The sequence below is a fragment of the Hipposideros armiger genome, unplaced genomic scaffold, assembly GCF_001890085.2.
Source record: "Hipposideros armiger isolate ML-2016 unplaced genomic scaffold, ASM189008v1 scaffold_12, whole genome shotgun sequence".
Lineage (NCBI taxonomy): Eukaryota > Metazoa > Chordata > Mammalia > Chiroptera > Hipposideridae > Hipposideros > Hipposideros armiger.
In genome coordinates, this window is record NW_017731362.1 from 3,888,041 (window position 1) to 3,899,286 (window position 11,246).

At 39.5% G+C, this 11,246-nt stretch overlaps 1 protein-coding gene across 1 annotated transcript in view; it reads left to right on the top strand.

Moving 5' to 3' along the window:
• The window catches only part of TMOD2 (tropomodulin 2), a 31,251-nt gene that overhangs the window by 14,585 nt on the left and 5,420 nt on the right, over positions 1-11,246 (top strand). The window contains exons 6-7 of the mRNA XM_019664955.1: positions 888-995; positions 8,883-9,026. Of these exons, the coding sequence (XP_019520500.1) occupies positions 888-995; positions 8,883-9,026 (252 nt within the window). The remainder of the gene's footprint in view (positions 1-887; positions 996-8,882; positions 9,027-11,246) is intronic.

Below are 11,246 nucleotides of genomic sequence, written 5' to 3' on the forward strand. Positions count from 1 at the left end.
GAACGAACATTGCCTGACATCTGTTTTGTTCATTTTGGGGGGCCAATTTCTAGTATTTAATAATAATAACTGACTTTTATTTATTGAATACTCACTATGTACAAGATCTTTTGCGAAATACTTGAAATTCATTATCTCATTTAATCGTTAGTAGGACTTAAAGAGGTTAAGTTGCCCACGGTCACAGATCTAGTCTGCAGCACATCTAGGGCTCACGTCAACCTCTAGCCATGCCTCATATTGTCTCCCTCCCCAGTGGTCAGTACTGTGCTAAGTGCTGTGGAAGAGGGAGTAAGATAATGGCCTTTATTCTGAAGAACTTATATTAGGAGAAAAACACTACACAAATAATTACAGCACAATGTGGTAAGCCCCCAAATGTCATGGAATTGCAGTTAAGGAAAATTTTGATCCTGCCGAGGAGAGCCAATAAACAAAGGAGGTGATATTTCAGCTGGGTCTTAAAAGATGAGTAGGAATTAATCAGAGAAAACGACAAAGGAATTTCCAGGTAAAGGAAAAAGCGTGTCTAAAGGTACGGAGGAGAGAAAGGCCATGGTGTATTAAAAAAATAGCAAGTAGGTCAGTCTGGTTAGAATATAGAGAATGAAAGAGAAGAAGAGGGGCCTATGGTATGTGCATAATTCCTTGGTTAGTAAACAGAAGGGTGATGTCAAAATGTCACATTTAGATTCCTTTATTGGACACTAGGTGTTGCTATTGCTAGGGATGGGTTGGTTGCTGGAGGATGGATGATGGATGTCTTTTAGAGGGGATATCATGCAATTAGCCATCTAAACATACAAAGTATTTGAAAACTGTAGTTCCTTAGGCTGGGGTGGGAGTGCTGCCGATTGGTTCAATTGTCTGTATCTTTCCCATCTTAGAACATTCCAATTCCAACCCTGAAGGAATTTGCTAAGGCTCTGGAGACTAATACTCACGTAAAGAAGTTCAGCCTGGCTGCAACCCGCAGCAATGACCCTGTGGCAATTGTGAGTAAATTCTTAGAAATATAACATGAAAATATTTAGTTCACTAGAAACTCCTTTTAATTTGTTTGACCAACTAGCAATTTTTAGATCTGGTAAATTTATTTTCTATACAGTTAATAAACAAAATTAGTTATACTGAGACAGTAAAACAGAACCCAGTGGTCAAGTGCTTTGAATTAACTAGAATTTTGTTAGCATTACACTTTTAAGAGAAAGAAACAGGATTAGATTAGGCATTTAGCTAAATAAATATTCAGATTTTATTCTGGGCTTAGTACAACTTTTCTGAATCTTTTGCATCTACAGTAATATTCTGTCACAATCAATGGATGTTATAACACCCCCAAATGCTACAGGAAGTTGGCATATGTAAAAATATTGAACCATATTTCATTTTAGTTTTTGAAATGGATTACTATGTTTCAAAAATATTTTACCAACCGAATCTTAAAACATGGTTTTTTTTAAAGATTTTTATTGGGGAATTGGGGAATGGAAACAGCGCTTGGGAATTGGGGGAAGGGGAACAGACAAGTTGCTGTCGTTTTGTTCTTCAGTCTATTTGTGGAGGACCTCGCTTCACTGGCCCAAGTTGGCACCATCATTGTGCTGTTCCCAGGCGAGGTAGATCAGTCGCCGGCTTCTGGACAGCTGCTCACGGCGGCTGTTGGCCACTCACGCTGGCTGCTGGCCACTCACGCTAGCTGCTGGCTACACACGGTAGTCCATAGCAACCCACTGCAGCAGCGGCTGCAGTCTACGCCATCGCCGGCAACTCATGACAGCCCAGCTCCAGGTTGAGCTGTTGTTCAGCATCTTAGCTGTAGAGGGCAGTGTCACTGACCCTCATATGTGGGATCCGAACCCGGGCCCTCTGGCATCCCAAGCCAGCTCTTAACCAAAGCACCACTCGGCTGGCCCTCTTAAAACATTTTTTGTTTGACACTGTCAACCTGACTATGAAGGAAAAAGAAAAAGAAAAACCAAAAGCCCTTCTATGCACTTCAGATAATTCAGTTAAATTTGGAGGCCCTTCACCCAAGTAAACACTACTATCATCACCATCATCAGTGTTACTCCTCCTATTAATAACTAACATTTTTGAGTAATTAGTAAATTCTAGCACTGATCTCTATGCTTTACACACATCTCACCTAATCCTCACTGTAATACTATAGGTATGTACTATTACTAGTTCCCACTTTAACAAATGAGCAATCTGAGGTTCAGAGAGGTTAATTAACTTTTCCAAGGTAACACAGCCAGTAAGCAGCAGAATCAGGTTTCACCACTGGGTCTTTCTGATTTCACAACCAGATGCTTAACCATCAAGCTATGCTATATTTACACACAATGCCTCACTGTCAAACATTTGCTAAAATACGTCCATTATCAGGAGCCTACCCATCAACCTGTGGTTGGCTCTATAGCATCTGATGCTCAGCCCTTGAATCAAGCTAGAAAAACAAAAGTTTTCTTGACTTGATGATGTGATTTAAAGTAACATGTCTTGGGCCGGCCGAGTGGCTCAGTTGGTTAAGAGCACAAGCTCTGNTCCTTCTGCCCTTGGATAGCACCACTTTGGCCCACTCCAAGGGCATAAGCCATAACTATGGCAGCCCCAACCTTAACTCGGGTCTCAATCCTTAATACAGTCCCACTGTTCTAAAGTGTGTTATGAGCCAAAGTTGCTCAGAAAACTGTGAAGTTAATATCCCTGACTTTTTTGCTGCCTTTCCCTCCCAAAGACCCACAAAGCTTAGATCACTAATCTCTCTACACTGTGGATTTCCAGAATTGTTCTTGTCTGGCTGGAAGTATCACATTTTGTTAATTTCTTGGTGAGAGACTTGTTTGACAGGTTGATGGATGAAAAGAAAGACGAGGAGCAAAGAGTTAAGCCCTAGAACTTGCCTGGGACACAAAAATTTATCCATAAACTTTTCTCCTTCATCTATTCCATGTTTAAATTTTCCAAATTTAAAAGGTATATAGATTTTAATATATTATAAAACAGTCCAATTGCATGATACTGGCACAGCAATAGACTGACAAGAGTACAGGTTGAGCTGTTGTTCAGCATCTTAGCTGTAGAGGGCAGTGTCACTGACCTTCATATGTGGGATCCGAACCGGGGTCCTCTAGGCGTCCCACGCCAGCTCTTAACCAATGAACCACTCAGCCAGCCCTTTGTTTGCTTTTCTTAAACAAGCCTGTATTTCTTACTCTAAATAATTTAATGAATACTCGTATATTATGAAAAAATATACTATGTTGCTTAAATTTATTTTCAGTTCCTATTTTTGCATGCCTCCATTTTTTAAAAACCCTACTTTTAATTTTTTTATTGTTCTATGTCTCAACTTAAAAGATAAAGAAACAAAAAAACCTCTTTTCATAAACTTAAAAATCTTGGGGATTTTTCTATAGCCCAGCAACTAACACCTTTAGTTTTTCACCTATTATGGTTTGAACCACAATTAAGCCTCTTGGAGANGGCGACCTGATGGCGACTGGACTTGGAGCTGAGCTGGCTGCGCCCTCTACACTAAGATTGAAGGACAACAGACGATAACTTGGCTGTTCCCCTTCCCCAATTCCCCAATAAAATCTTAAAAATTAAAAAAAAAAAGTAGCATGTCTTTTGGAAGATCTAAAATACCATTAAAAATAGACAACATGAAAGTTATGACGACTACCTATTACAGTACTGGCTCAGAGTAGATGTTTAAAAAATACTTATTAAATGAGTGCATGAATGTGCCATCCAACCTCTCAGCAACAGAGAATATTTCCTGATGACAATAGAAAACTTGAAGTAAACATTCATGTAAAAGAGGGTCTAAGCTACAAAATCGATGTTTTCACCAGCAGTTATTACATCTCTAAATTTGTAGGTTGCAAGCAGTTTTGAATTTGAAACCAATCATTAAAATAGAAAAAGAGCACAACTAGATTATTGGTAAAGTGAAATTAGCAATTTAAGGATTCTTAGCTGTATATGACTTTGTACAACCTCGACCTTTTAGTAGATTTGCTTCCAATAAAGCAAAAATATTCACAATACATTTTGTATGTAAGTGACTAAAGGGATGAATAAAGAAATGATTTGTCACTCCTATTTAATATATTATTTGCAGTAAAATGGCGGGGATGGGAAGAGTTTATAGTTCATGGTCTACTAGTAAATAATCTAACTTCTACTTTAGGTCAAATAGATAACTTGCTAAGGGAACTAAATAAATTCCAAATATAATCATCTCTTTGATACTGTTGTTAATGCAACAACTATGTGTTGAATGCATATCATGTGACAACACACCATATAATTGTGAGGAATAATTACTATCCTTAAGGGTGTGACGAGGAAAGCCTCTATTGGCCTTAGTCGGCTTGATTCCTTCCTGGATAGCCCAGCGCTCACCTGGCTGCCCCCAGATGATTCCCCTTTCATCTATGCCAGTGTCAGAAAAGAAAATTTCTATAGGTTGAAAATTGGTTGATTACCTCACAGGCAATAGAGATCTTTAGATTTGCTGTTAAGAAAGAAAAATCAACATTAAAGCAAAGAGCTTCAAGAGATTTTCCTATTTAAGGTTCAGAAATTGATTCAATGAGGCACTTGTGGGATTATTATGAATGTAGATAAGCTATGCTTATGTGAGTTAACATTATCCCCATTGCAGATGAGACAACAACATTACTCAGAGAGATTGAGTAATTTAACTAAGATTACACAGCATATGGCTAAGCCAAGTGAATTTAAGTGACCTATAATCAAGTTTAGGTCACCATGCGCCAAGTACTTCCACATAACCGCATCTATAGAAATGAGTATTGATGGAACTTGCCTCACTGCATACCAATGTAGAGGAAAAGTTCAAATATGTAAAAAAATGTTATTATTATTAACAAAGATGCCCATAAAAATCAAGAGTTTAGTACAGGACTGTCTAATAAAAAGAAAATAACGGCCACAAATGTAAGCCACATGTATAATTTTAAATTTCCTAGTAGTCACATTAAAAAAACAAAAAAAATAGATAAAATTAATTTTAATAATATATTTTATTTAAACCAATATATCATTTCAAAATGTAAGTTGAAAATATAATGTGGTATTTTACCTAATTTTTTTTCGTACTACATCTTTGAAATCCGGTGTGTGTTTTACATTTACAACACGCCTCAATTCAGACCAGCCATTTTTCAAGGGCTCAATGGCCACATGTGTCTCGTGGCTACCGTTTGGATGGCACAGGTTTGGACAGTGCAGAAAACCATTTTCATACAGTCCTGTAAAGTATAGAAAACAATACCTTCTCTTTAAAAATATATTTCTACTCTAATGATTTTTATAACATTTAAGAAATCTAATCTTTATCTTACTAAGGTTATTATTGCCAGTACATGTAATAATAGATGCTCAAATATTTGCTGAACTGAAATGAACTTGGGCCTACAGCCCAGGGTTATGCTTGGCTGGGTCTTGCCTGTTTTGTTCAGTATGAGAAAAGTGTTTTCTCAAGTTTAAAAGAAATTGGCAAGATCCTGGCTGCTTGCCAGGAGGTCCTACAACTTTTTTTAAAGGCGTAATTGCTCTGACAGTTGGTTATTCGAACAATAAAAATAGCATCCATAAGGAAAGGCCTGATGCATTGCCTTCTGGTGCTCTAATTAAAATGTGTACATTTAATTCTAATTAAAGACCAAACCCTGAATAAATGCACTTTAATTTACATGGTGTACAACAATATCAGTCCAAATCCCTGAGCTTTCTTTGTAGTTCAAGCGACCGCTTGACTAACACACAGGATTATTCTTCTCGTCTAGTGGTTCTCAACTCAGGGCAGTTTTGCCCTCCAGGGGACATTTGGCAGTGTCTGGAGATATTTTTGGTTGTCATAACTGGGAGGGGCACTATTGGCATTTAGTGGGTCTCTGAGGCTGCTAAACCTCCTCTAATACACAGGACAACCTCCCACAACAAAGAATTACCCGCCCCAAATGTCAATAGTGCCGAGGCTGAGAAACCCAGTTCTTGTCCCAAGCTGGATTCCTTCTCTTCTTCCTTCTTCCTGTTTTCTTTTCCATGAAAACAATTTAAATAATTTAGAAGTTCCTTGTTCTGTTCCCCAGTGTAATCACTATTAGTTTGTTTTTCATTCTTCTAATTGTTGCCTTTATGACTTTAATTAAAGTGGCTGTCAATCCTGGGTGAACATGAGTCACCTGCAGAGCTTTTCAAAAATGCAGCTGTTCAGGCCACCACCCGAGATTCTGATTTAATTCATCTGGGGTGGGACCCAAACATTGGTATATTTCTTTAAGGCTTCTAGGTCATTTTAATATGTAGCCAAGGTAGAAAAACACTAATCTACATGTGTTTTTATTTTTAATTTCTCATCTTAGATCATTTTTGGTCCTCCGTTAAAAAAGATGGGGCATTTCTATATTCACTCTACCTTCCATCCCTCCTTCCTCTTCTACCCCCAAATTGTAGTTATTCTATTATCTTTACACATTTGAAGTTTATACATTTTAGGTCATTATATTTTATGTTTTATGTGTATAGATTGACTCCAAAATTTAAAACTCGGTTATCAGCATTTACGATTATCTGGCTATATAAGTATATAAATCTCTGTTTTCATGGGCCTTACAGTCTAGTCACTAATGCAGATCTGAGTTTTATTTCTTTATAAGTAACTTTTTTTTTTTTTGCTAGAATCTTCTGGGACTGTCTCTTTTCCATTCAGAAATTTTCTGAAATTTCATTTGTATGTACCCATTTATGAGCCTTTTTATTCATTCCTCTGAGCCTCCAGTGTGTTCTTTCAGGTAAAATCTTGTAGCTTTTTTCAATTGTGGAAAATGTTCCCCTGTTCTTTTATAGTTTCTTCCTTCCTGTTGTCTTTTCGTTCTCCTTTTGAAACTCCTGTTGAAGAATGCTGACCTTCTGCCGCTTTCCTCCGTATCTCTTAGTATTTCTCTCATATTTTCTATCTCTTTGTCTTTTTACTCTACATTCGTGGAAATAAACTCAGCTTTATCTTCTAGCTCACCAGCTTGGTCTTTAGCCATGCTCATTTTATAATTCTGATGTTTATTACTTTTCTTTATTTCAATGTATTATTTTAAATTTTCAAAACATTTTCTTGTTCTTATTCCTCTTTTTCATAATAGTCAGTATTCATTTTATGGATATAGTATATTCTCTTTATTTTTCTTTTTTCTATTTTTGGGGGGAGTATGGGGTGGGGAAGGGAGAATAACAATTAGAATAAATACATTTGTGTCTGTTCCCTGAATAATATTTGTTCCCTCTATGACATATTGTCCTGTTTAGTCAACTTGGCTTTTCTCTTGCATGATGTTGGTTTTCCTGACATATCTGGCAATCACTGGTTGCCTATTCATATTTCTGAATAGAGAACAAGTTTGGTTTGTGTAAACCAGGTTCATTTCCTCAGTAGTTGTGTAATCGGATTCACCAACAGTCCTCGCCCTTAAAAGGGAGGCCCCTTTATATTCCTGCAGTTGTCACCATCTGACAATCTACATATTTTATTAATTAATTATTGATTCTGCCCTCCTGCTCAAATGTAAGCTCCCTAGGACAGGAATTTTCATTTTCTCTACTGCTGGCACACAGTAGAAGACCAGTAAATAGTCCTTTTTGAATGAATGAATGAATGAATGAATGAATGAATGAATGAATGAGTGCTTTTGTAAGCAGGCACGTGAATTGACCAGCAGCCTTCTCAGTAGTGTGTGTATGAAGACAGGCAGCCTGGGAGTCCTCTGTAACGGCACAGTTGGGAGAGCTTCACTCAGGGAGCGTAAATTTCAGGATATTTCAATCCTGGGCATAGCTGCCTCTCCCCGTTTCACCGACACTCTTATCTGGTGATGGTTGGGAGGTGCCTCAGTTTCTGCACTGCTTCTCTCTCAGGGCCTAGCACCCTCACTGGAGGCTCTTCCTGGAAGACTTTTCACTGATGGTTGTGCTGGCAGCTCCTCTTTTTCCGGGAAGGTGCAGGGAGGGGTAGTGTGCTGTCCATCTGCTCTAGTTGCTCCATCTGTTCCTAAGGCAGTTTTTTAATGAAATGCCCCAGTTGGGACTTACCCCTGGCATCGCATGCAACTTTGTGCTAATTTCTCCACCAGTCTTTCTATTTCCTGTATTTTAGCAATTCTTCAAGATAATGGCCCTCTTTTTCTTTGTTTGTTTTCGTGCACTGCGATGTTCCAGTTGCTTAATAATTATATCTTTTCTTCATGAAGTGGAAAACTTTGGGAGCAAGGGGAACAGGCAGGTGCATGTGTACAGTCTGCAGGCTTGAACTGGGAGTCTGCAGTGGGTTTTCCACTCTGAATGGTGACTTTGTTCCAAAAGTGATCTTGGAGGAATTCTGATTTCTAGATGACTTGAAATGATATGATTAAATCAGTAGTCCCCTAATGCTAGTCAACTGTAGTTTTTTTTATCCATTCATAATAAGAGGGACAAAATAATTCTGAGATTATATTCTTTCTACATGTTTCCTAATGTTAAAATGCCTTTTCTCAAAAAAAAAAATAAAGATAACAGATGACATTGTTGTTTTAAAAATGTTCTTATTTAACAAAACAAAGTTGGTAATCCTATGTCAGTATCCTTTTTTTAATTTTATTTTTTTAGTTTTGCAGATGTGAAATTCATAATTCTGGGCTGCTGGACTAAACAGTTTTTTTGAGTTTTAAATCATTATCTTTGTTACTTGGGGATGAAAGTATGATTTAACTAAGGTTTTAAGTACTGTAAAAATATTTAATTTGGGGATGGGGAGTTCAGGAAATAAATCTTTAGAAACCCTAATGGTTATTTATTTTTTGTATAATAAGGCTTTTGCAGATATGCTGAAAGTAAACAAGACCTTGAAAAGTTTAAACATAGAGTCCAATTTTATAACTGGAACTGGGATCCTGGCCCTGGTAGAGGCACTGAGAGAAAATGACACCTTGACGGAGATAAAGATTGACAACCAGGTAAACTAACTCACAGGGTACATGTGAAAGGAGGGGATGCCATGATGGAGTGAGTTAAAAAACAAAGCTCCATTACTCATCTTGATGTTCTGGCTTTCCTATAAATTATAACAGCTTCTGGCCTGTGGGATGTGTGGGAGAGAGCATATTAATAATTAAGCATTGCACAGTGGGGTAGCTTGACACATAAAGAGCCAGCCATCCCCCAGCCCTGTGCCAGTCACACCAGAGGAGAAAGAGAGGAGGCAGGGACATAGGTGTGACAGCTGCTTTGTTCAGCCATCATCACTGTTGCCTCTTAGCAGGAACCTCAACCCAGTCCTTTCCCAGCCTTGCTATTTGCCTCTCACTGGGACTCTGGCTACAAGGAGAAAGTAGAGTGACCATGCCCAGAGACTGACTTCTTGTCCCTGGATGGAGGCTGCCAGAGCTGAAAGAAACAGCAGATGAGGCTCCTGCGGTCTGGTGTTGGCCACAGAGCCCATTTAAAGGAATCTGGGTTCTAGAAGATGATCTGGCTTAGAGGAGCAGGCCACACCCACAGTTTGATTACAACCTCAGCTTTGTTGCAGCATTTCTCAGGCTCTCATCAACAGCCAAAGCAAGCTGCTTTTCCCTAGAGGCACCACTTCCTGTGCCCTGAAGACCTCTTTTTCCCAGCATCAGCCTGCAGTCCCTCCAGAGTTGCTCTGCTGGCTTCAGCTGGCTCCTGTCCACAGACAGCAAGTCTCAGTTCTCAGTATGATGCTGTGCCCTGCCCTTTTGGTGACAGAGAAGTGTCTGCAATGAGATTCAGTGAATCTGAGGGGTCCAGACTCTGTAAAGAAGAAAGGGCCATAGAGGATAGAGCAAGGAGACTTGCTGTATGAGCATTCCCCTGTGGGGGTGGTAGGAGGGACAATGGGGGAAGTGCCAGCTGAGATTACCCGCTACATGTCTGAGAAATTTCCTGGTCTAAACCCTTCCAAGATCTGATAAAGCCGCTGAGTCCCACCCAGAATTTTTGCCTAAGCCTGAAGACCCCCAACAGGTCCCATGAACAGCTCTACTCTCCATTTTTGCTAACCAGGACAAGCAGACTGTACAGTGCAGGTCCTCTGGGCCTGGACTCCTCCTAAGGCTTGTTGCCAGAGGAGCAGGGGAATGGCACCAGGAGACAGGTGGCCTTCACTCTCACACTCCCCAGAAGGGTAACAACAGCTTCCCAAATGCAGAGCTGTGGAGGGGAGCACAGGGGAATGGCCATATACATTCAGGAGAAGCTTGATGCTGTGCATATTTTTTTTTTTAAGATTTTATTGGGGGGTTTGGGGAGGGGAACAGCGTTGGGGAATCAGGAAGAGGAACAGACAAGTTGCTGTCCTTTTGTTCTTCAGTCTAGTTGTGGAGGACATCACTTCACTGGCCCATGTTGGTATTATCATTGAGCTCTTCCCAGGTGAGGCAGTTGCTCGCTGTCCATTGGACAGCTGCTCACAGCAGCTCATGAAAGCTCACGCCAGCTGCTGGCCACCCCCACTGCAGCCCTGGCAGCCCAGCTCCAGATCAAGCTATTGTTCACCATCTTAGCTGTAGAGGGCGCAGCGTCACTGGCCCTCACATGTGGGGTCTGAACTGGGGCCCTGCTGCTCAGAGCTGGCATCCCAAGCCAACTCCTAACCGACGTGCCACTCGGCCAGCTCTCGTGTATCCAGCTGCTAGCAAATTAAGAAAGACTCATCAGGGAGTGGGAAAGCAAGAAAACAAGCTAGAGAGAAATATGAAGTGAGAGAAAAGAGGTGATAGCTCAGGGGTATTTATCAGACTAGTATCAGGAAGACATGGAGGGCTCTTAGTAAATATTTCAGGAGATCTAAGACAGAAGTGGATACCTTCTTCCGAAGTGTATTTAACTTTTTGTGTTGGCTTAGGCCATAGTGAAACCCTATATCTGAAACAATGTGCTAGTTTTTCCTTGTTCCTTATAAAATACCATCTAGTTATGGTTGACATAAAATAGACTTGAATTTGAATTTCAGATAAGCAACGATTAAGTTTTAGTCTAAGTATGTCTCATGAAATATTTGGGACATACTTATACTAAGAAATTATTTATTATTTATTGAAATTCAAATTTAACTGAATGCCCTGTGTTTTTATTTGCTGAATGGGACAATCTTATACCTAGTGAATGAAGCGAAATCCTGATAATTTAGAATAGAGCAGCGTTTTATAATGCCA